Consider the following 25,920-nt stretch of genomic DNA (forward strand, 5'->3'; position numbering starts at 1 on the left):
TGGTAACAATTTATTCTTGCCTAACATTTGGATTTCACTATTTTTTTTAATTAAAATATTTTATATTACTATATTTTAATCATGCTAGATACGACTTATGTACTTGCCGTCCTTTTTTTACAAGCGAAGCTTGTTTTTTGTGGGTATGATTAACGTAAATGGTAATTTTGTTACTAGCTGCGTGCGTGGCTACCCTGGCCTCCTAAAAGTTAAAAGGTAACTCCATTCCATTAATCTTTCATGAAACGGTCGTGAATGGAACCATTTTTAAATTTAAACAGCGCCAAAACAAAAACGACTTTAAAAACAAAGTACCTGTAAGATTTTTTTAAAATAGCTTTGTTTTATTTAGCAAAAAATTGCTACACTTTTTACACTTTGTGCACTTTTTAAGATGTCAACTTATACAATGGACAAAGACAGAAATACGGAAAGTGTAGAAAGTGTTAAAAGTGGAGCTAAATAAAACACAGCTAATATATGTGATACAAATGCTACAAAAATAAGAATGTGAAGGAGGGGGGGGGGGGAGCGTAAACGTAGTATAGGTGCGTCAACTACAAATTCTAGCAATGTTAGGATTTATACGAGGAATATTGGAGAAGCAAAATATAACAAGTGATGCCGAGCTGCGTGGCTTTGTTGCCCTTTCGCCGGTAACATTATTTATCGGCGCGACATATCCTTATAGTAGAATGGATGGAATTACTTGAAAGTCCCAGTTTCACTGGTTTCACCGACGTCCTCTCGCAAATGTTTTTTATTGACTTTCTGCCGAATAGATTTTTTACCTCTACCAAGCCGAGTCAGCCATCACATTCGTCGCATAATCCAAATGCGGTTTTCTGAAATATTTCATATACTCCGCACTATGCGGTAACACATCATAATGTAATATGCATTTCCTGCCAACTTCCACCTGGCACATTTTATTTTTCCAATCGTTCCTGCTCCAAATACGTATATTTTTAACGCAAGAAAACCTTTTGATTCGTTTATTAAAATAATAAGAATGGAGAAACGCTTATGTGGATCATTCTTATCGAATGTGCCTTAATATTACTGGTTTGTTACTCAATCAATTTTTGTTGTCCTCTTTCCATATTATAGCAGCTCGCAATAAGCGTATACATACACACACACACACATTCGTATATCATCGACTACATACGACCTATCGGTACATGAATACGAACAGTGTGTAAATATGTGTGTGTGTCTGTTGAAGCGCCTCTGTATGTGTACTGGAAAGGAACACGAATGGGATAAGGATTATGCAACTCGTGTTTCTTATCCCCTGCCATATACTTATTTTATTTTACTTATTTTTACACAGTGCGTATATTGGAATTATACACTACTAGGACTGAGACAAATTTTGTAAAAACATTCTGCAGAATACTTTGGACAAAATATGAAAATTCTGTTTGATGTGGTACAAAAGCTACTATATAAAGGAATGTTATTAATGGACTCTCTGTTGAAATCCTTGCCACCAAATACATTGGCTATTACGTAATACCTATACGTCTGACTTTCTTGATGCATTCCGCAGAGAGAAGTTTTCGATGAATTCATTCAGGGTAGATACCACTAGCATCTGGTATGGAATTATGCCAAAAATGTCATTTCAATTACAATTTCAATTACATCTCTCTCTTTTAATCCCAATCCAAAGTCACTATCCAGAGACGAATACAGGAATTTATGCATAGTGACCAAAAAAAGAGAAATAATTATAGCAGAGTTCTGATAGAATTTCAGTGGTTCATTGCACCCGTTAGACTGTTATAAGTGGCATCAACCATTAACCTACACAGTCTACCTCATACAGCGTATAAGTGCAGTGAATTATTTGTTGCGCAGCATTAAATGGCATTTCATGCTTGCTAGAAAATGACAAAGAGATTTCAACTGTTCTCTCAAACTATAAAATCGTCTTCGAGAAGCTCAATAGGAAAAAAGAATATGCAGGAGAAGCTTCACGCCAATTGTGAAATGGCCTTGGTTGTGAAAGTAAAAAATTTGAAGTGAATTTTAATTGCTGCCTGGCTTGCCGTCCAAGAGAGTCATTATGGACACTGCTCATCCGCAAGCCAAAAAGAAATCTGTCAGCATTTGGAGTCATCTATTTTAACGAAAATCCATTTCGTTTCTCGCCACTAAAAAACCAGCTACGCAAAGCAGCAATCCGAGGTCCATTGACACACACGTGGGTCGTTCGACTTTTGCGTAACGCATCACACCAATCACGCAACGCCATGTAACGTAATCCACAACGTTGTATCAACAACACGGGATTACGTTGAGGATACAAAAACTCACGCATGGTCGCTCTTGCTAATATATATTCTATTTTGTAATTGCAGGAAGCATCGAATACAGCGGGGGCGCACAATTTGCTGCAAATTGGATGAAGTTGGAGGATGGTGGGGGAAAAGGAGAGTCTCGTGTTTGGAGGAGGGATGAGAGCAGTGGGGGTAAGAGCCATGTGCTCTACTCTCTGTGTCTGTCGTTCTCAGTCGCCCTGTTCTCCTCTCTTCTGTTCTGCCTCGATCAGGATCAGTGAACGGTGACTCGCCAGTGGAACCGGCGTCAAAAACTCCTCGTATGATCAACGTCTCCTCCATGATCCTTCATGACCACATTATCACAACAAAGTAGCAGCAGCTAAAACTCACAAGAAAAAATCCCAACGGAGTCATAACTCTTTAGCATCGTCGGTCTGGCCACACGTGTGATGGTGGGGGATACTGTGATAGTGCAGAAACGCACGTTCGGTCAGATTATTCAACAAAGCAGTATCTAAAAATCATAGGAATAATCCCAGTAGGGTCACACCTCTTCGGCATCGTTGATCTGCTTGTAACGTGTGATGGAAGATACTGCGATACTGCAGAAACGCACGTTCAGTCAGGTTATTCAACAAAGCAGTATCTAAAATTCACTGGAAAATCCCGGAGCAGTCAAACCTCTTCAGCATCGTCGATCTGGTCGCAACGTGTGATGGGAGATACTGCGATTCTGCAGAAACGCAATTCCAGTGATACAAGTGAGAAAGCAGTAGCAGGTGTGCTCGACACTTTTGGCAAACCTCTCCGGAAGGTGAATTAGCGTTCGTTTCCAGAACACGAACCAAAATATCTGTGATAACGCGTGCGGTAATTTCACTCTCTTTATAATATTTGTACTTTTCATTAGAACAGTTTTTCAGTGATAAGAGACAGCGTTGATTTGTGAGAGTGAAATATTCAAGAAAGATGCATCATACGGCACCCTGGTATTTGCCGTGGGGTTTGAAACTAGTTCCCCTACCTATCCCCCCAGGACATCCTGCAACTGGGATACCTAATCCTGCATTACATTTGCTGGCACCACTGCCTGGAATTTACGCGCCAGAACCTCACAAGGTACCAGTATCATTTTCCAAGCACCTTTTACCTTTGGCTTCTCGTACCTTTTACTCTTTGCACGTTTAACAGCTTTCCTCCAAGCTAATAATCTTTTTACTATCCACGCTAGATATCCCGAGGCCTTATTCATGGACGATCTGCGATAAACTCGATTGAGTAATCGCATAATTAATTCGATGACGGAGAGAATACGAAGTCTTCTATAGTGATAATTTGGACGGAGGCTGCAGAGTCATTTTTAACGATCACTATTGCGATTAGTAGGATCCAATCGATTGCATCAGTCGTGGGAATAAATTAAGAGGATTCCCTTGCAAAATACATGCGTTTGCTCAGCCATCGGCCGACGGATTTATTATTCTGCCTTGCCAGAGTAATCAGTACTTACACAACGCAGAGGAGCATCTTTATTTTCATCCTGTATAATCTTTAGTCTGCTTTTATTTCCGATCAATTTGTACGGAAGCTTAGATCAGTTGTAACGATAATCGTTTATTGGTGGAATATAATCAGTCTTCCGCGAATGAATTAAGGAGATCTCTCCAATACCTGCATGGATCGTCCAAAAAACTTGCGCGTTTCCTCAGGAATCATGATTGATTTATTCTTCAGGTTTCTTCTCGACATCCAAAATCTCTTCTTGCCAAAGTCAGCAAGCAAATGCTTATACGACACAACGAGCTATCTTTATTTTCTCTTCCTGTAGAGTTTTTAGTCTTCTCTTAATTCTGATCAAACCATATTGAATCTTAAATTAGTTGTAACGATCATCGTTTATCGGTTTATTATAATCAGTCTTTCGAACGAATTAAGAAGATTTCTCCAATATCTGCATAGATCGTTCAGAAAGCTCGTGCGTTTCCTCTGTAATCACGATCGATTTATTCTTCAGTTTTCATCTCAACACCCAAAATCTCTTCTTGCCAAAGTCAGCGAGCAAATGCTTATACAACGTATAACGATCTATCTTTATTTTCTTTCTCCTCGTACAATCTTGAGTTTTCTATTTTACTAGAACTTACGTAATACGTCCCATTGAGTTTATTTCACGAGTTGTTCATTCAGAATCTGTTTAATTATTTGTTCGCCAGATGAAAAATAGGAGGAAAGTCAATATGAATATTTTATTATTTTCTCGCGATATTCGACGATAGCTCGGCACTGTTCCTCGATTACTGTTTCCAACTAAGCGACCTTACGTAATCTGTAGACCTCCACAATGCTGACAGATGAGAGAAATGTCTTCTGTTTTACTTTTACTTATAATTCTGAGAATACCAGAAGCTACATTCATGCAGATCGATATTCGTATATTCCTAAATATTCATGGCAAGAAGATTTGTCAAAATCATCTGATTGATGCACAAAAGCTGGAAAGCAGAGGCGTAAGAATTATTTTCAATTTTTTCAGTGACTGTTTACAGTCCATTCGTGCAGTGTCAATCTATTATTAGTCGAGGTTTCTTTCTCTAATCGCTGCTGGGGTGGGGGCTTCTTTATTAGAACACGATCTCACCTTGATCGAAATCTTTGTGAGACCGTGTACCTATAATTGACTGATCAAAAGTGGATATAGATAAATATAATCAATGCCCATCGTCACTAATGTTTTGCAGCTTCTACTATTTCTTTCTGCTTGAATACAGAGCAGTACAAGAAAAACGAGGAAGAGAGAATACAAATTGTAACTGCAAATTCGAAGGCGTTTCCATCTCGAAAATGTTAGTGGATGGATGGACAGAACGGAAGTCTAACACTATCCAAAACTGTCCGTAAGCTGACGCGTTGAATGACATCGTTGTGCGAATATATTTATAGCGTTTATAGGTGTTTAAATTTACTCATACATTTACCGAATTTAATCGTATTCTTGTAACACGTGCGCCAATAATTTAGTCTCCGTGCTCATAACGGATCATCGAGCAAGCCTTATTATTTGAATTTTCATTTTCTTAATGCACAAACACGTTACCTTTATAAATCTCTGTAAAATGTAGTCTGCGCTATAGATTACTTCCGAATCATCGCAATATTCGATCAAATACATAGTAGTGTGATGCATCCTGAAGGAACTCAGCGAGATTATCATTATATATATATATATATATTAATATGTAATGTAATAAGCATTGTGATAAACGAACATTGTAAAATAGTATTTGAGAATGATGAGAATGATTTCATTGATAAGAAATAAAATTTTCTCATTGTCAAATATGAGGATTATGAAATAATGTTTCAGAATGGTCAGAACGATATCGTTGATATATAGCGAAGCTTTCTCATTGTAATGTTGAAAGTTACGAAATAGTACACGAGACTGATGACAATTCGATCGCATCCATAATAGATTGCGGTAGACCATACGGAGTATTTCATTGAAATTATCATCAATGATACTTGTTAATAATAAACTTCTTTCTCTGTCTCCGTCTACCATGACACAGAAAGTTATACGAGGAAATCCGAGTAAATTGAAGTCTGACTTTCGTCTTTAACTAATAGTCCATGCTGAAATACTTCCGAATGATTGCAATAATCTATCCAATCTCTAGTGGAACAGAGTGCATCGTGAAGGATTTCAGAAAAAAATTGTAATTAACATAATTATTAATAATAACCCTTTCTCTCTTTTTGTCATGAGGCAAAAGGTTGTACAAGAAAATCAAATCAAAGTGAAGTCAGACTTTCGTCTAAAACTACTAATCCATACTGAAATACTTCTGAACTATCGCAATATTCTATCTAATTCATGGTAGAACACAGTGCATCGTGAAAGATTTCAGCAAAATTATAATTGACATTAATTGTTCATAATCCACTCTTTATCTCTTTGTCACGAGAAAAAAATTTGTACAAGAAAATCCAAAGAAATCGAAGCCAGACTTTTGTCTACAACTAATAGTCCATGGTAAAATAATTCTGAATCGTTGCAATATTCGATCTAATCCAAATACAGTGCATCGTGAAGGATTTCAGTGCTGCCTCTTAATAAGCCTCTGTACTATGAAAGTTGCGAGACAATCTGAGCAAATTGAAGCCAACTTGGCCAAATTTAGTCTACAACTAAATTGGACCGTTGATATTCAATGCTCCCCGACATATATTGATAGCTGCAATCTCCTTGAGGCACGTAACGTACAGTATGCTTAATATTGCAGCGCACCGTCATACCGATCTCGCACTGCAACGTCGTCGCCGCCGCATCAAATTCACTTGGACAACATCTTCCACGCCAGCTTGAACTTGCTCACCACAGTACCAGCATCGATCAACAATACTGCTTCGTTTCACATATAACCTCGTCCAAAGAAACTATATCAACTTTAAACTGCAAGACACAGCGAACAGCGTGCTTCTCTCACTTTTACAATGGTCCACGCTCGGCCTCATCTTCTACCTCTTATCGATTTTATTCGGAAGACGAAGCCAACTGTTTTTTTAAGCTTTACGACGACCATGAACCTGCCAGACGAGAGATAAAACTCGCACGCGCACTTTAGCGATATAAAAATACATCTAAGCAAATAGAAACTCAAGATTGTATATAGTAGTTTTTTCTAATTTCTTATAATGATGCACGAGTGTTGGTGCTGAGCGCTTCTCCGTCTTGAGCTGGCATGGCAATTTCAGTGGAGTTTGCTAGTTCCCAAGATAGTCGTAGAACTGTATTTGACGTCGTATCTCGTCTGGCTTCAGGAATGCACCGGTCACTTACGTATAAATATCTGCACCAACCAAACTTTGCCATGTTTCTATCTCCACCTTGGAAGCTTCCATAACGACGATTATATGTGCTTCCCTCTTTCTATCTCTTACTGCAACTCAGTGAGCAGATATATTTGCAGCGAATTCACCATTGTTTGAAAGCATTTTTCAAATCTATTTGAGCAGAGACGTAATTGAATCATGCCAATGTACAATTCATTAAGATAAATTAGAATGTGAAATTTACTTTGAAGCTTGAGGTGAGATCAAACTTATTGTATGAAAGAAGGTATTGTTTTCATGGTATATAATGTGTTATATGTACTCATTGTTTAGGTTTTTCTTGATTTAATGAGTTCATTTTTTTATCTATTTAGAAAAAATGACAGGAGTGCTACATTTTAGTAAAAACGAGAGAATAGACGCCGATGATAAGGTAAGAGGAGACAGGATGGGTCGAGATAAGAGGGGGGACGATCGATCCCACCACAGGAAAAGGGGAGTCCTCGACCTTTAACCCTCGACCGAACGCTCGTTTTTCGCAAATTACATTTTCGATGCGAGAAGCAAGGCGAAGCTCTCGTGGGAGGAAAGAGGCAACCGTGCAGAGTGAACTACCCTCTAAACTGAAGGTCACTGTGGCTGACCTTCAGTCTCAGTTTCTTATCAGCAAGCTGAGACACGCGAAGGATCCTGTTTAATCGTGCAATATTCAACAATTCCAGTTGTTTGTCCCCATCCACGAGCAATTATTCATGCCACTGTGGATAAATTGGGACTCGATAGCACAATTAATATGGACCACCAGCTTTTTAGGACAACCGAAGAGTCTGATTTCCTGAATTTTTCTTGAATTCCGAAGAGTTCGCGAAGGCTCTCGATGGGAAAACGAAGCATCGATGCAGATATTGCGAAAATTTTTAATTGCAGTGTCATTATCATGGAACAAATGAATGATTTTGCTTGCGAGCTTTGCGTCTTTAAAATCGATGCGTTGTGCGATCACGAGGGATATAGGTGTAAGCGTATCACACACGTTTCCTGTATTTATTTTCCATCCAATTTATCTCCAGGGATGTGTAAGCCGATGTGCTGGAAGATTTTAAGACTCTTTGCCAATTTCAAAGTACCTTTAGAGCAAATATCTCAGTAGTATCAGTATCCCCGGAGAATAAGTTTGGTCGGTTTAACGATTGTAAAGAGAAAGACAGTGCAGGCCAGGCATATAGGCTTAGAACGAATATACGTTTCGTCGGCACGCAAAGGAGAACGCGCCAAGACACCCTTGTGTGCCAACCCATGGCAGGTGGGGTCATGTTAGGTGAGTTACGGTGTTGAAACGGCAAATCGCTAAAACCATGGTCGTGCCGAGGAAGAGGGAAGCTTTGGGTATTTGTAGGAAGGGGCTGAGAAAGGTTCGTAGACCAATGAAAGATATTGTGCGTGTCTCCGAAACATATTCTTCTTCTTTCACTTGCCTCTTTTGCTCCGTTGCATATTCGCATCTCAATTAACCTTCTTCCCTGCACTGTCTTTTTTCTGGTTTTGCTTTTCTTTTTTTACTTAAATATCGCACCTTGCCACGTTTGAGATCGTTACCTCGTCGTTTACTTTTAAGCAGCAAAGCGGAGTTAAACTTTTTGTGGGAAGGGAGAAAACACCAGGCTGAGGTTTCTCCCATTTAGAGAATGAGGCTTCCCTCTCGCGAGCAACCAGTCGCGCTGCAATCCTTTTTTGTCAAGCGTGCCAATTGTATGCTGTCGCCCATTTTCCTTGTAAATTTTCAATAGAAATACCGCGATACGCAATGGCAAAGTTGCATCCAGCCGCCTTGCTATTAACGTAATTGCAAACAGTCTTACGCGGTAGTTGGCGAAATCAAGAGACACGGTAGAGTCTCTCGACGACGAGCACGTATAACTAGACTACGGATCTTTATGCAAAAATAACAGAAATTTTGTAAAATTTATTGGCTCGAAAGAAGCTGCAAATTCGTGGTATATGCAATTTTTTAATTTACATACATGAATTCGTAGAAATTTCATAAATAGAGTTTACATCCATCAAGCCAATTTTACAAAAATATATTTTAAAAGCTTCTGTATTTGCATAAATATCCGCAGAGTGTATACATAACACATCAATGACCGGAGGCACACTACCTTTTCTCTCACAGCAAGTTTCGTCGCGACACAATCTTAAAATAAAAATTTCAATCCGATTTATCTAATAAATTGTACACAAAGTTTCTATATTCAACAAAACTGCGAACATTTGTCGAGGAAACTTGACTGTATCTCTTGTTTTCAACAAGATCCATCTTAATTGTGTCACCGTCAATTCTCTTATTAATTTTTTATCAAGACCCTGTTTCGCAAACTTTCAATGAAAACTCACCGTCCCATCCATATTTATCGTGTCTCAGCCCTGGCGTTTCCGCGTCCAGGGTGGCACGAAGACCCCGGAGGAGACGAGGGTGGTAGAAAATTTTGTGTCGTAGTTAAATTAGTAGCTGCAATGCAGGTGTGTATGGCTAGGGTGCCAGTTGCGTTGTCAGGGGCGACCTTGCCTCGGCAAAAACAGTCTCTTCTTAATTAATCGATAAACACTAGTCTTTTGATCGACCGTCATCGATGCAGCTTATTAAAGATTTTCTATTATTATTTCAGGTGGACCTGAAGCCGCTTCGGGATGCAGGCATCGCAGTACCGACACAAAAAATTCCAGAGAAGAGAAAAGCGGAGGAGGTCGACGCGAATAAAGATCTGAAGAAGGTAAATGGTTATATCGGAGTGACGGAATATTATTGTGAGGAGCGTAGGAAGAAGAAGCGCAGAGTTCAGTAAGGATCATCTCTAAATCAACGAGCGTGCAGCGCGCATTCCCTGGCTAAAGGCTTTAATTTTAGATCTATCGCCGCCGCTTTTCGAGCAGTTATGCAATTGTATTTGTGACGTATGAGCGGACGACCGGCGCTGCCGTGATGCGACGTGATGCCATGCGATGCGGCAACCAGTCTGGAGCAGACGATATTTCCGGCGCAGCCTTCTTACAGCATCTCTCTTGTTGGCTTTCCCCCCCTCCGTACATGCGCTTCTCTAAACCGATGACCCTTTCTCGCCATCCTATATATAATATTCATCCAAATTGTCTGATCCCACGAGGCAATCTCTAACGCCACTCTTTTCTTTCAGGCGAAATTGGAAACCAAAGCATTGAAAGCCAAGAGGCCAGGATTCACGGATGAACGCTACAACGAGACCAGTTATTACGTGGAGAATGGTCAGTTGACTCTTCATAGTCCCTCTAAGCTTCTGACATTTTTCACTTCCCACGAAAACACAAAAATTTCCTCGAGTGATTTTCAAAAGACGAGAGCGTCTTATGCTCGACTGCAAGGCGAATGGTTAATGGATAACACGATCGACCGCTATCCAATGAAATTATTATTGGAATTTAAAGTTATGTTTATGAAAATGTAGCCGAGCTAACAGGTGGAGTGGAGTGGTTTGCTGCTATTATCGAATGTACAAAGAGGGGAAGGGGAAGGGGGTGGGGAGTGTAAAGAATATAGTACGTAAGATGTGTGTGGGTATAGGCTACTGGGTTGGGAGGTGTGTGGATCGAGATAAATTGTAGATATGATAGAGAAGGAGAGTAAAAGTATAGTAGGGATTGTTCATGTGTTTGTGTGTGTGTATTTGCCAAGGGTGAGAAAAGGGATGAATCGATCGAATAGTTAGAAAGACCGGTATGCTACTGCCTACTGGCATATCGACAACCAATATCTGCTCTACATTCGAATAACAGAGTTACAGGGCTGACGGTGCAGCCCGTCTAGCTGCCACCATCATCTCTTTCTTCGTTTTCCTCTCCTTTATTATTTTCGCACACGTCGATACCTACCGAACTAATTATTATGCAAATATTTCTCGTATAATTTGTTTACCTGTTTTTTTGTTGTTGTTTTTATTACAATAACGTAGAAGTATATGAGATGCATAAATTTAGCAATAATAACCATCGCAAACACCGGAGATTTCAGTGTCTGATAACAACCCGGGCTCCTCTACTCCGGATAAAATCTCGAATCTAGATTTGAATCACGTAGACTCTCGAGGTTTCTTTATTCCTCCAACTTTGGAAAGAAACTAAAGAACCCGTGAGTGCTTATCGAGATGAGCGAAGAATCGGTGTTGGCCTACGTCATGCAAATAGAACGTGCGAGTAATTTTTGTAATATTCTCATCCATTAGAAAGAGGCGTAGAAAACGGAGGAATAATTTGCTGTGCCACGATGACAATTGCTGCTGCTACACTTTCTTCGTCAAGAGTAAATTTCTTTCTCTCTCGCTCACGTTTGGATGAGTGGAAATTGGTTTTAATGAAAACGTGAGCAAAATTCAATGGATGGTTCTGGAATAAAGTGATAAGGCCTGGCTATTGGTCAGCCTAAACGAGTATCGAGAGCAAAGCTGGAAATATACATTCAATAGGATTTCATTTATCTCTGTGCATTCATTCGGCGACTTTTTCACACTAACAATTTAAAGAGGAATCGATCGGAAGGTTATTTTAAAATCAGTAAAAATCCTATTTATTTAATTCTTCGTCTTCTTTCCTTATTCTAAACAATAGTAGTCTTTTGTTCTTTTTTTTTTTTTTTTTTTTTCAGGTAAGGTAATAATAAATGAGAAAAAAGAAAGTCTCCCTTCCTATTCTTATCGTGTTAAAGATATATAGTAATAGGGATCGAAGTTGGCGAACACACGAGTGGGGAGTGAATGAGCACAGGAACGTTTTACGAGTTGCATAGCAATGAAAGAGTTCTAGGGTGCTTTGACTTTTACTATCTATCGATTGAAGCGACGGAAGGTAGCCACGAAGGACTCTTATTAAAACACATCTAGGAGGGGGATTGAGAAGAAAACAGCAGCCACACAGCCCTGCAACAATTTTCCTTCAATGCTCTTTCTGCAAAAGCAGCGCCTCAGCCAACATAAAACTTCTTTCTTCGAATCGTTCCAATGTGCCCATTTGTAAAAGCCTCTCGAGCAATCCATCCCTCTCTACTCACACTCTTCGTCTAAATTTTCTCCAGCTCTCGATTCTTGCTTATGTCAAACTCTACGTATTCCACTCTAACGCCTGGAAATTCCACGCCCCCGTTTTTTCACTTTTTCCTCGAGCTACAAAGCCTTATGCGTTTTGTACATCGTCAGAATTCTATTCTTACACCAAAGCAAAGCTCTTATTCGGCATTAGAAGCGAATACACTGTACTCCGCGATTCTATTAAGACCGAAACATATTCTAAGAAATGGGAAGAGGCCTACTATTTGGCAGCACTCGAATCTTTTCCACTGCGTCCATTAAAGAATTCTTCTTTCAACGTGTGTCGGCGTGCATCTCTCTTATATGTACTGTAGTATGTACATAGAAGAGAAGGGGGCTATTATATCCGCTTAATGTATGCCCACATTGCGTGTTCTGAATCGTTCATTACGACTTCAGCTCTTATCTTTTGCAATTTGTATTCGTGCGACTGCTTTGCAAGTAATTAAAGATTAAAATCACTGGCGTTCTTGGAGTTGCCGGAAAGATAGTTTTTCTCTTTTTCTCATATTATTATACTCTTTATCTACAAGAAACAACAGTAACCATGATTTTACTTCTCTGCAGGACTGCGTAAGGTGTACCCATATTATTTCACCTTTACGACTTTCACAAAGGGACGCTGGGTAGGCGAGAAGATCCTGGAGGTTTTTGCGCGTGAATTCCGAGCCCATCCTGCGAAGGAATACGCGAGGTGTATTCGTACTGGCACACTCACAGTCAACTATCAAATGGTCGATGTCGATTATAGGTTACGGCACAATGACCTGCTCGCCAATGTTGTTCACAGGTAAATTAATTGACAGTATTCAAGAATCATTAATTTATTATGCACTAATATTCTACTTCGTCGTTAGAAGAACAGCAGAGAGAGAGAGAGAGAGAGAGAGAAGCAGGAAATACAAGTTTTATAAAGTTTCGGTTAGCTCCTACAGAAAACTCACGCTGTGTTTTGGAGCAGCTGGCAAATAGGAGGGTCGTATAAATTTTAGATGAAAACGATTAATTATTGATGGATGAATTATTGGAGTGATAATGAATTTAGTGATAAGAATCGAAAGGTGATTGGAGGTGAGAAGAACTAGCTCCAGGCAGGAACGTTTTGTCTTTCCAGCGAGATGAAACTTGAATGACTTTCTCGTGTCAGGATCTTGTGACGACGGTGCAATGGCTATCGATCGTATATTTATGAGTGTGTCTGTCTGTGTGCGTGTGCGAGGATTTGGCGTGTTAGACGGCACGCTACAGCGTTTATTTATCGACGCTACGCGAAGAGTCTTTCACCTTTCCGTAATCTTCTACTCGCTACTAAATCCGTTCAAAGAAAATCAGCATTTTTCAAATCTCAGTAGCAATTTTCATTATGTCGAAGAATCTCACTTGGCGTTTCGTCCAGTGTATTTTTTCTCAGATCTGATTAAGCCTTGTCACTCTCGTTATTGAAAAATCATGAAAAAAAATTCTACCAACATTTATCGATGATATACGTAAAGCTCTTCTCGCTTTCTATAATTTTCTACTCTCTATTGAATCTTTTCAAAGAATTTCAGTGTTTCTCAGATTTCAGTAAAAATGGTCATTCAGTCGAAAAATCGCATTTAGCGTCTCGTCAAGTGTATCTTTTCTCAGATCTAACTAAGCATTGTCACTCTCGTTATCGAAAAATCAGTAGACGAAAATTCTACCAACATTTGTCGATGCTACACCAAGTTTTTCATTTTCTATAATTTTCTATTCTCTATTAGATCTTTTCAAAGAATATCACAGCATTTTTCTGATCTCAGTAAATACTCACTTTGTAGAAGGGTCGCACTTGGCATCTCATCAAATGTAACTTCACTCAGAGCTAATGAGGCATCGTAACTGTTTTTATTGAAATAATAGAAGAATAACCAGCGATGACAATGCCAGTCCCCACTAACGGGACTAAAAATTATGATATATCTATCAGTTTCATTACATGTATGATTTTGCTCTGGAAGGAACAAATAAACTGGTAAAAAGATCGAGGAATCATTTGATTATATTACTAATTAAATAGAGTTTATGATTAAGAATAGATTGGTAATTTGCAGATGAAGGTAGTGATCGATGCGCTTGAAGAAGAGAGGAAAAAAGTGATTATACACGAGTGAAGAGTTGATTCTACTCGAAGCTGCGCTATCGTAGATCCGTGCCAAGGATAAATCATGGTACACACATTCCTTCAGGCCATGTGCTTCCTTAGACGAGTCATGCAGCCGCCTGCTCGCTGTACATGACATTTGTTTCTTATCACGTGCCAAGGAAAAATCACCTGCGCACGTTCTTTTTATTGTGCTCGATAGCGATCTTTTGCAATAATTTCCTTTCGTTATCACCTTACACCGAGCAAAATGACGAGCAGTGCGACAGCGACGGCCTCTCATGCAGGTAGCCTCGCTAAATTAGAATTTCATGAGAATTCTCAATTAGCCGCCGTCGCATGCATATACTATACAGTTGCTTGGGTACAGGTCAACCACTGTCGACGCATACCTCATTCAATATGAATTTCGCACCGAAACTCGCAGCAACAAGGCAAACGTCTCTCTACCCATCGATATTTATCATTTTCATCCTTAATGCCTGAGAGATGAGATATCTTTGGAAGTGAGCAATGCATTACTCAATCGTGCATACACCTGTGTTAGTTTCTTGTACAAATGATTTTAAGCTCGCCAACAGTCGACATTTATTTATTTCTACATCAATATAGATGGACGATAATCTTCAGTTTATTCTCTGTCTCACTGGCCAATTATTCTTCCATCGTCTCTTTGGACGACTGGTTTAATACCCTCCTTACTTTTTGTGGCTAACGTCAATCGCTTCTAGCCGGGTCGAGCAGAATTATCGGCCGAAAGCGGCAGATAAGCGCCAAATCCCCGGACAACCCGATTTATTTTCGGATCTCAGCCAGTAGTCATGGCATCGCGTGACCACTTTAAATAACAAAAATGGAATTTTTCCCACCCATACACTGATAGTACAGAGTCTGTTAAAACTATCCAGCAGACCCTCGCACGCAGCAGCAGATTTCTTCTCTGGAAAATCTTTTCTACAATTTATCCCTCTTGTATGTATTTGTGAGTTAGTGTATGCTTGTCTGTGTATGCATAGAGATTAATCGATATCCAATACAATAAGTTTTTTTGTTCTGGTAGTATATTTTAGAACAAAGAGAATCGATGTCAAGAATTTTAGCCAAGGTTGAAAAATTATTTACTCTACTCTTCTTCGTGTCGACGTGCGAGTCTCGGTTTTCTATTTATTTGCATCACACTCTTCTATCACTTTTTCTACGTGATAAAGCATATATAGGATGGCCGAACGCGCCTGTTGGCCGAAAGCCGCGAAACCTGCCCCAGTTACGGATCTCATTTTCATAGTAAATATTTACAGAATTTCAGCGAAGCCCCGTCGTATTACGTAAGTAAGTTAGGGACGCCTCGCTAATTTACGCTCGTTAATTTTGGAATGGTCTAGCCGAGCCGCTACGAAATTTGAGTCAACACTCCCTTATAGTGATTTATTATGCATACATAAAGCGTCCCTTTTCTTTCGCAATGCAGTCTCGTCGTTGAAATTGGTTGAAACATTGAAAGCGTAGTGCTCTACATTGTCTGTCACCTGTGATAAATCATTTCAACTTTATTATATCTTTTCCCTTGCTCTTACTTAACGAAGGACAAAACGATTATTTTCATCAGGAAAGAAGAAATCACTGAGACGAATTACTTTCTGTACAAAATTTCCAAAAATTCACATACTTGTCTATTCATTCGCACTTCTATACAGAGTCTACCATTTAAAATGTTCCTGAAACGAAGATGCAGGAAGATGTATATTTCTCTGTCACTGTAAGAGATGATCAATTTTTGTATAAGATTTTTGAAAAACCTTCATATTTGAATTTAAAATGGTATTATGCAAATTTTTGATACTCTTAAAAATTAATTTTCAATAGTTAAACAAACGTTTTCTTATGTGCATGCTCTGAGACATTTTAAGTAGAGAGCTCTCTATATATGCATACGTACACCTGTGTAAGCACGCAATTTTTCTTTGGATTTTATTAATACATTTTAATAATACATCACTAAACTTGTCGATATATCTCATTGTTATTATTTTTAGTTGTAAGTTGATGCTGAAGCGCACTTGTGCAGCCAACTAATGATATTAAAAGGAGGAAGGTGGTGGAGGATAATTTTTCATGAAAAAATGAAAGAATTAAATAGAAGAAAGAATGTGTTTAGTAGAGATAAAGCCACGTTAAGCTGGTTGCGATTGATGTGTTGCAGACACGAGGTGCCTGTCACCTCGGAGCCGATCACGGTGATACACATGGACGAGGACGTCGTCGTGGTCAACAAGCCTGCCTCCATTCCTGTAAGTGGTGTACTGCCAGAACTGTACTGCCAATATATCTGTCGCTCTGCTTCTCTCTCGCTCACTGTAACACACAAACCCACTCATCTCATTTTGCCAATTTTACTTAATACATCCTCCATTTTCAACTTCTACCATAAACTTTCATTTTCACACATCTTTTTTTCAATATCACTGGAAATTGTGATATTTTATCGTATTTTTAAATTAGGATAACACTTGAACCGGAAATAAAGTGAACATCGTTTCCTTACTATGATTCTGTGATTAATGTATTCAATTTAAAAGGGAATTGAATACATGTACTGTATACATAGGCTAAACCTGAAACTCTTTTGCAGTTCTCCCTTTCAACAGAGTTTTTCAGCTGTCAGAAATTCTGCTTTTTTACAATCTCCAAACTTCATCTCTTTTTCCATCTCCCCTCTCCTTTCCTTTTCTTATACTTATGTTTATTTTATTTTCGAAATATTGAAATTGCTCTTTCAAAATTGCAGGTGCATCCATGCGGTCGATATAGGCATAACACTGTAGTATTCATTTTGGCCAAGGAATATAACTTAAAGAATTTGCGAACCATTCATCGATTGGATAGACTGACCAGTGGAATTTTACTATTTGGTCGAACGCCGAAAAAAGCAAGACAAATGGAGCACCAAATTAGATACAGACAGGTAGATTCTACTAATAATGCTAAGAACAATTCTATTACATTATTTGCGTAGCATTTGTCCAAATTGCGAGTCCGTATTTTTTTGAAATTTTATCCGTTGATATTTTTTAGGTCCATAAGCAGTACGTATGCAGAGTAGAAGGTGAATTTCCAGAGGAGGAAGTGGTGTGTTCGGAACCGATTGAGGTAGTATCGTACAAAATTGGAGTTTGCAAAGTGTCGGAGAAAGGCAAGGACTGCGTGACTCGCTTCAAACGATTGAGCTGCAATGGAAAGTCTTCCGTCGTCCTTTGCAAGCCACAGACTGGTCGAATGCATCAAATCAGGGTTCACCTTCAGTATCTCGGCTATCCTGTAGTTAACGATCCCCTTTACAATCATACTGTTTTTGGTCCACAAAAAGGTATATCTATTTATCCTAAATCTTAAAATTCACCTCCCCCATTTACGAATCGTAGCTTATTTTCTACAAATTATCAAAATAAATTTACAGGAAAGGGTGGTAATATTGACAAATCGGATGAACAGCTGGTTCGTGATTTAATTAGAATTCATAATGCTGAAAATTGGCTGGGAATGGATGGCGACTCCGAGATGAGTCTCTTTAAGCCAAAACTGGATATGGAGGATCAAGTTTTATCATCCAGTAGTGAAAAAGATATTTCGCCTTCTTCTACACTACGATTTGTTGAAGAAGATCAGCGGCCACAACAGCAGCAACAACAAGAGGAACAAAAATCCATGAAAGTCACAGTAGGTACCCAAACGGGTTTAGAACCACCAGATTCGACATTTGCTAATAATAAAGTTACGGTGGATCCTCACTGTTACGAGTGCAAAGTTAAATACAGAGATCCAAAGCCATCAGATTTGGTAATGTACTTACACGCCTGGCGTTACTCCGGTCCAGGGTGGGAATACGAAACTCCATTACCAGCATGGGCTGCCAGTGACTGGACGGATGATGATCGATAGTTTTATCCTTACAATCAAATTAATTCCTATCCAACACGTTTCTCTCTTTCCCGAGTATAAAAGGAAACCGCGAGAATGCAGACGACAACAATCCATCTTTTGATAACCTTGCCCCGTGCCTTTGATTAAAAAAAGAGATCTCGATATTGCTCTATTATAGTTGTAACGTACTTAAAAAATATCAACCAATCTTACGTACAAAATATTTACTAATCCTAATTACTGGTCAAATAGAGTTTATCGCTTTTCATTAAAATTGTCAACTCCCCTTTTATTTATTTATTAATTTTTTGTTATATATTGTGTTCTGAGTTCAATGCACTACCAGTAATACTTTTAATTTTATCATTTATATTTCTAAGTAAGTACGAGTTGATCAATATCCACAGATGAAATATAAAATTAAGCAAATGTATCGGAACCATCTGAACCTGTAGTCACCAATTAAAATTAATACTCGTTATTAGGTGTAACTGCGGTACAAATGACGTAGCATTAATAAAAGACATTTTGAAAAGAAAAAAATCTGTACAGCTCAGGGTGATATTCTACGGAAACAGAGAATCTATAGCAAACAATAGCTTGTTAATTAGAAACAAGTTCAATAATAAAGATTTCTTAGACTATGAGATAACAGATATTCTTTCAATCAATGTGCATATCCAAATGAGAGACATAAGATCCATACAGTTTAATGGGGAATGAATGCAAAAATACATTTTATAATGTGGCTTAAAACTGATGACATTCGATTAAACAGTAATATATAAGGAGCTACAAAAATCTATTTTTATGGTAGAAACAGATATAAGATACTAGCAACAGAGGAATATGCATTTTACCAATGTGCAATGTATTTATGACATATAAATATATCTTACAGTCAAGAAGCACAAGTTAGAAAAGCCTCTAGGCTATTTATATGTCACTAAAAATGAGGTTTAATTCCTATTTGTTAATTCATTTAATGATTGATATATTTCTGTATCACTTGCATATAATTGCTATTTCATCATCAGATTTATATGTTTTTTTTAAGAGCATTGTTTATTATCGAGTCGCGGGTAGTGATACTGTAACAGCGGACCTATCGTAAAAAAGACAGTGTGTGCGCTTATTAACTTACCAAATATACAAACAGCTAGCTTCATATATTTAAGTAAACTAATAATATTTTATTGCAAAAAGACAGCCCTGGTTAGCGGCACGAAAATAACGTTGTCGGCCTGTAAGTTAAACGACGACACATTATGTATATAATATACATATATACAAATTAACTGTATACGCACATTTTATCATATCCAAATGACGTCATTTTGATTATTATAGCCGACGAAACTTAGAGCTAGTGTTTTACCTTGTATAATATGAATGAATAAAAGGCAAAATATATCGTTCGGTATATCTGGTTTTATGTTATTTTTACGCAATTATTATAATATGCCCTTTAAATGGAGAAAACTTTGCGCTTCTATTGTTATATCTTTTGACAGATTTATTAAAATCCATGACAGATGAAGATAAATTTCATAATTGTGACACAATAGCTATACATTCTTTCATATACAGCAACAAATAAATAAAAAATTACGGCGCGCGATCTGGCTCCCTTTTCTCTCTCCTTAAGAATCTACCTTTTTCATTCCACTTCTGTCTTTACACATTTTTACTAAATTATTAATCTAACTAATTTTAATTGAATGTCGTTCGCTGCTGTTTTTGCTCCTTTATGCGCGCTTCAATCTCCGGTCTGAAGTGTCTAATGAGACCTTGAACCGGCCATGCAGCTCCATCGGCTAACGCACAAATTGTATGAAGCTCAATCTGTTTCGTTAATTCCCACAACATGTCAATTTCATTTTCCTCAGCTTTTCCTTCCACCATTCTAAAAGTATTTTCACTCGATAACAACTTAATTTTTACTCCAACAGTTTATTTAAAATTAATTTGTGGGAGAAAAGTAAGATATACCTGGAAAGAATCTTGTACATCCAACTGATACCCTCCCTGCAAGGAGTACACTGGCCACAAGATTCATGTTTATAGAAACTGATCAAACGATTTATGGCCTTTATAATATCAGTCTGTTTATTCATTACAATTACTGCAGCTGTTCCAAACGAACTCTGTGCCCTAACAAGATCGTCGAAATCCATCAACACGGTATCACAAACACTGGAAAGAAGAACTTTAAGTTATCATTTTATTTTAATCCACTGTTGTTTTACCCTTAAAAGTACTAACGTTTTTGGAATAACAGGAGTTGATGATCCACCAGGAATTACGCCTAACAAATTGTCCCAACCACCAATAACGCCTCCAGCATGCCTCTCAATCAATTCTTTCAGAGGAATCGACATTTCTTCTTCCACTGTGCAGGGATGGTTCACGTGCCCCGAGATATTGTATAATTTAGTTCCGTGATTACGAACGCGGCCAAACGAAGCAAACCATGCTCCACCACGTCGGCAGATCGTCTACGGCATTAAAAAAAAGAGCAACGTTGAGATTTATCAGTTAAAACATATTTTTCTTAATTTTCTATACATACAGGAGCTACTGCAACTGTTTCCACATTGGTTACAGTGGTGGGACATCCGAACAAACCAACATCAGCAGGGAAAGGTGGTTTCAATCTTGGTTTTCCCTGTTTTCCCTCAATAGATTCTATAAGAGCAGTTTCTTCTCCACAAATATAAGCCCCTGCTCCTCTTTGCACAAAAATGTCAAAGTCATACCCTGAGTCACAAGCATTTTTCCCTATTAAACCTGCTTGGTAAGCTTCTGCAATAGCCACTTGCATATTGGATGCTTCATTATAAAACTCTCCGCGTATATAAATATAAGCGGCACAGGCACCCATTGCGCGTCCAGCAATCAGACAACCCTCAACAAGTTTGTGAGGATCATGACGCAGAATCTCACGATCTTTACACGTCCCAGGCTCTCCTTCATCTCCATTGATTACTAAATACTTTGGTCTTCCATCTGAAGGTTTGTTCATAAATGACCATTTCATTCCTGATGGGAATCCGGCACCTCCTCTGCCTCTCAAACCGGATATTTTAATTTCATTTATAATCCAATCTGCCCCTTTATCTAATATTTCCTTGGTTTTATACCAATCTCCTCTTCTTACGGCTCCTTTTAATCTCCAGTCATGTCTACCATACAAATTGGTAAAAATGCGGTCTTCGTCGGACAGAGGTCCGCCACATTTCTAAAAAAGTATTTTATTGTTCATGTATCAGAATTCAATGTTCCAAATTAAATTAATGTATAACATTAAATAAGACATACTTTCCCTTCAGGAGCAGCATCAGCGAATGATCTTAGCTGTTGACTACTCAAAATCGATCCAAGGAAACCTTTTAAACAAATTACATAACCTTGTCAGTATTGCACCATTACAGAAATATTGATTTGTAAAAAGTTAACAATATTTAGTTTGTTGTATCTGACAATAATTATTTCTAGCTTGCTAACAATGATAAGGTATATATAATATAAGAAACAAAGAACCCACCCAACTGCTTCCTTGGAAGATGAAAACATCGCACTATGGCACCCGCCATCTTGCCCAGTGAAGTCAGACAGAAGTTGCCAATAGGTCTGTTCTCGTTGCCTACACTTTTTACACTTTGTGCACTTTTTAGGCCCGTTTAGGCCTTAGGGTATCAACTTATACAATGGACAAAGACAGAAATACGGAAAGTGTAGAAAGTGTTAAAAGTGTAGGTCAACGAGAACAGACCTAATATTTAGACACATAAGGCGCGTTCACGGAGCACGCTTTTAGCACTGCCAACGCTACTGCGCATAGAAAAATGATTGAAATGTGTGTGTGTGTGTGCGCAGAGTAGCGTTGATAGCGTCTCCGTGAACGCGCCCATAGTTGGGTACAGAAATCTTGCGTCTGGCGAGGGGGGACGGCGACACTTTACCACCCATGAGTGGTAGTTTTGCTCTACAGGGTTGGCGACGTTGAGAGCACGAGATATTTTATTCAAGATGTGATCTCATAGCAATTTTATATGTACACTTACACATGTGTCATGGAAATGTTTATGTATTGCGTGATACGCTGTTAAGAATTGGAATAAAGTAGTGGAAATTGAATAATTAATATAAAATAAGCAAAAAAGTGTAATCAGTATGGTTATTTAAAAGGATTAGTTTTTCTAACGTGGCGTATTTTTATATGAAAGTAAAATCATGGAAATGCGATAATAGATAAGTTATTTTATATTTATATTAGCTTTTGCATGATTAAGTTAACATAAGAGCAAAATTCTTTGTTAAAATATATATTTGATTTTGCAGATTACTTTAATTGAAGACTAGGCTTTTCTCGCTTGTTTGTAAGAAAGAGCAAGCTGCGCAGTGATGAATTTATCAATTGATGCATGGATAGAGAAGGTTAACAGGAAGAAACTGTAACATAAATTCAAGGAACATTGTAAAGATACTTACGCTGAACATATTAAGCAACAGCAAAATTGCTCTGTGTATGTGAGTCGCAATCTTTTAAAATACTGCTGTGGCAACAAAATAAATGTAATAAACATACTATAATTTATATAGTGTAATACATAAGCCAATGTAAAGTATCTATTAGACCACATGTACCAGGTTTAGTATAGGTTACTTTATATGTTATTATTTTATGAAATTTATATTAACATATATATATAATTACAGGTCACTATTTGCATATAAAAGTGAATAAACCATTGAATCTAAAGTGATTAGTAACTGTAAACTATTCAATAAACTTTGTATTATTCTCTCTTGCAAATTTTAGTAATTTCATCTTCAAACTTATTCAAATCAACTCAATGGCGTTTGTTGATAAACAATTAAATGTTATATATATTCTTTTGCAGATTAATTCTATAATGGTTTTGTGAAAAGTATGGAGCAATATATGTATCAAATTATCAAGTATCAAAGGAACAGCAATTTGAATGAATTGTATACTTAATACAGATGGTCCGAGAATATCAAATAATAATGGAAAGGCAGTATATTTCTTAATTCATTGGATCTTTATTCATTGTCATTCATAACTACAAATGTGACTTCGCCATCATTTTGTTGGTATTTATTTTTAATTTTAATTAATTTTTCTATGACTTTGTCACGTGAGTACTTATCTATAACAATTTTTTGAATGCTTGTTCTTTGAGTGATTTCAATTTCCTCTTTTCTCTTACCCATGTCTTTTACACTTTTTAACATATTTAATTGTTCTTGCTTTTTTAATTCTTTTATACTTGAAAACGTTTCCATTAATATTAGTATCTGCGAATCTCTTTCTTCGTTATTTTCAATCCTTTCTATTTTAGTGTAAAAGGTAGTAATTTCTTCGTTCAAATTTATTGTTTTTTTTTTTAGTCTCTCTCTTCTTGTAGATATTATTTGCAGCTTGATCTATTTCACTTTTAGTTTCCTTCAGCAACATTTTCATATAACCTGTAGGAATTCAAATATAAAATCCAATATACATATACAACTTGAATCATATTGTGCAGATGAGAAAATTAATGTATATATGATAATGGAAGATTCATTCTTGTAAGGTCGCTCTTTTTTGTGAGCTATATATATACTATAAATGTAAATAATTTACTCCCGATTATGTTTGAGTCTTTTCTATTTGGAAAGAAATTAATTATTATGTAAGTTTAGAAACGAAAAGCTGTCAGTCATGTTATTTTAATTACTCTTAGTAAGTGTTTTTCATAATGCCCTATAAGAAATATAATTTAACTTTATAATCTGCAGTGGAGGTAATGGTTAATAAATTCAACAATTTTTATTTGTAAAAGTTATATAAAAAAACGTCAATAATATCTTATCTGCACTACAGATTTTAAAGTCATATTGCCCGCCACGGCAGTTTTATCGGTTACATTCTTTTAAGATCGAAAAGAAGCATTTTCTTCTTTAATGTATTAAATTTTTATTATATTGTAGATTACTTACTAATCAATAAATTGATGTGTGGTTTCTTCCCTAAATATGAATTTAGTTTGCTGTTATATGATTCTGAAAAGTTATTTGTTCTATTATTTCTTTTAAAAACTGAAAAATTTTCAGGTTTAATTTCGTTGATCCAGAATTTTTCATAATATTTAAAATATTTTCCAAAAAAATTTCCAAACTGTGTCTCAGTATTTTTTTTCAATAATTTTAATACATCTCTAATGTAATAGGATGGTAATAATGCTAGGAATGTTAATTTCCTTATAATTATAAATCTTTCAGGATAAACACTTTTATTTTTTGTTTTATTTATTATTGATAGATTCTGGGCTTTCTTAATTAATGCCTTAAAATGAATAAAATTGATTAATCGCTGAACATAAATATTTGATGTTTTACTTAAATATGATTAAAAGAAATATATTATTTTTCAGAATTTGTATATGGTCGACGGCAAAATACATTTCATAATGTTACTATTGGCTGTGTGATGTCATCAGCAACATGAGCAAGCATTATTAGAAAAGGTGAAGTATTTTTATAATGTTGGCTTCAATATAGGAAAAGTTATAATCAAATTATAATTCAAGCTTACTTGGGAATAATGAAAATAGCAATGTGTAATTTGTACATCTGTGTAAGCTATTTGCACTGCATTTGCCGTAGCACGTTCGAAATCGAGCATTACCAGTTTAGGTTTCAAATCGATAAAATTATCTTTTAAAAAAGAAAATATCTCTAAATAGTCTACAGTACGTCTGTTTTTCATAAGAATCCAAAAACATGGAATGGCCTAGATAAAGTAAAATAATTATGAATTAAAAGCCTCATAAACCTAATGTAAGTTTTAAAAATAATTTAGATTTTAATTCCAACCTTACTTGCTTTGGATAACGTCTCATTGTAACTAAAATTGTGAATAATTGTATATTATTATCTTTGAAATTAGCTACTGCTTGGAATGTCCCATCCATATACATATTTTCTATATTTTTCATTATACTTATTACAAAATTGCTGTCATAGAAAATTATATTTAATATATTTTCTTCGATATTTCTTAACACTTTAGTGTTCAGTTTAATTTTTTCTTGATTACATTCATTTGTTACATATTCTGCTAAACTTAGAAGAGTATTTTCTTTGGTACACCCTCATTTGGCCTAAAATGGCGGCTGTTAAAAATGTATAGTAGTCTCCACTCTACAAATTTATAATCGAAGCATATGCTTCATCCACTTACTGTTAGAGTGCGCAATAATAGATTTACTAGAATACAGGGACGCACATAAAAAGTTCATATTTTTGAAGGTTATAAAATGTTTTGAAAATATAATCTCCAAAAATAACCTTACACTTGTCAATTTTTACAGATGTATAATTGGCCAAAGCCAATAGCAATTTTATCAAGCAATAGTTTCAAATATCCTTTTCGATAAGTATATTTTTAAATATCCATAGTAGTTTACTTTGAATTAAGAATAAAATATCTTTGTGTAAATTTTATTTAATCTTTACAGAATCCAATTGTATTTCTAAGCGTAACATTATATTGTTACACTGGAGAAATTTAAATTGCACAGGCATAACATGGTGAGAGTGAAGCGTTAAGCTGCCCTACCTAAAATGAAAA

General features: G+C 36.9%; 4 protein-coding genes and 1 long non-coding RNA gene across 7 annotated transcripts in view; 3 read left to right on the plus strand and 2 right to left on the minus strand.

Annotated features, from left to right (window-relative positions):
• Cpsf6 (cleavage and polyadenylation specificity factor subunit 6) overlaps positions 1-3,262 on the plus strand; it is a 24,256-nt gene extending 20,994 nt beyond the window's left edge. Inside the window, exon 10 of the mRNA XM_066740898.1 lies at positions 2,370-3,262. Within this exon, the coding sequence (XP_066596995.1) occupies positions 2,370-2,469 (100 nt within the window). The 3' untranslated portion in view covers positions 2,470-3,262. The remainder of the gene's footprint in view (positions 1-2,369) is intronic.
• Positions 1-19,701, plus strand: part of LOC136781894 (pseudouridylate synthase RPUSD2-like) — a 26,770-nt gene extending 7,069 nt beyond the window's left edge. For both annotated transcript variants that reach the window (XM_066740899.1, XM_066740900.1), the window contains exons 3-9: positions 9,791-9,895; positions 10,316-10,403; positions 12,803-13,025; positions 16,561-16,648; positions 17,146-17,322; positions 17,433-17,724; positions 17,815-19,701. In XM_066740899.1, coding sequence (XP_066596996.1) covers positions 9,791-9,895; positions 10,316-10,403; positions 12,803-13,025; positions 16,561-16,648; positions 17,146-17,322; positions 17,433-17,724; positions 17,815-18,296 — 1,455 coding nt within the window. In that variant the 3' untranslated portion in view covers positions 18,297-19,701. The remainder of the gene's footprint in view (positions 1-9,790; positions 9,896-10,315; positions 10,404-12,802; positions 13,026-16,560; positions 16,649-17,145; positions 17,323-17,432; positions 17,725-17,814) is intronic.
• Positions 19,702-19,768: 67 nt separating this feature from the next.
• On the minus strand, positions 19,769-22,104 carry LOC136781895 (NADH dehydrogenase [ubiquinone] flavoprotein 1, mitochondrial-like). Its single transcript, XM_066740902.1, has 6 exons — positions 21,826-22,104; positions 21,600-21,667; positions 20,851-21,519; positions 20,544-20,776; positions 20,271-20,474; positions 19,769-20,184 (listed from the first exon to the last, which is right to left on the minus strand). The coding sequence occupies exons 1-6, from the start codon at positions 21,872-21,874 to the stop codon at positions 19,992-19,994; spliced, it is 1,416 nt and encodes a 471-aa protein (XP_066596999.1). The 5' UTR covers positions 21,875-22,104; the 3' UTR covers positions 19,769-19,991.
• A 488-nt stretch (positions 22,105-22,592) lies between these two features.
• LOC136781750 (uncharacterized) lies at positions 22,593-23,308 on the plus strand. Its single transcript, XR_010823980.1, has 3 exons — positions 22,593-22,931; positions 23,001-23,102; positions 23,186-23,308. It is a non-coding gene; the product is annotated as an uncharacterized lncRNA (long non-coding RNA).
• Positions 23,309-23,643: 335 nt separating this feature from the next.
• On the minus strand, positions 23,644-25,756 carry LOC136781749 (uncharacterized). 2 transcript variants are annotated; one of them, XM_066740743.1, is made up of 5 exons: positions 25,643-25,756; positions 25,169-25,556; positions 24,883-25,080; positions 24,288-24,633; positions 23,644-23,774 (listed from the first exon to the last, which is right to left on the minus strand). In XM_066740743.1, the coding sequence occupies exons 2-5, from the start codon at positions 25,283-25,285 to the stop codon at positions 23,644-23,646; spliced, it is 792 nt and encodes a 263-aa protein (XP_066596840.1). In that variant the 5' UTR covers positions 25,286-25,556; positions 25,643-25,756. The 2 variants fall into 2 exon arrangements, 1 of the variants encoding a protein (XP_066596840.1); XR_010823979.1 differs by having other exon boundaries at positions 23,646-23,774; positions 25,164-25,750.
• Positions 25,757-25,920: the final 164 nt, after the last annotated feature.

Source organism: Prorops nasuta, unplaced genomic scaffold, assembly GCF_024137725.1.
Source record: "Prorops nasuta isolate Cenicafe-Biocafe unplaced genomic scaffold, Cenicafe_Pnas_1.2 PNAS00024, whole genome shotgun sequence".
Classification (NCBI taxonomy): domain Eukaryota; kingdom Metazoa; phylum Arthropoda; class Insecta; order Hymenoptera; family Bethylidae; genus Prorops; species Prorops nasuta.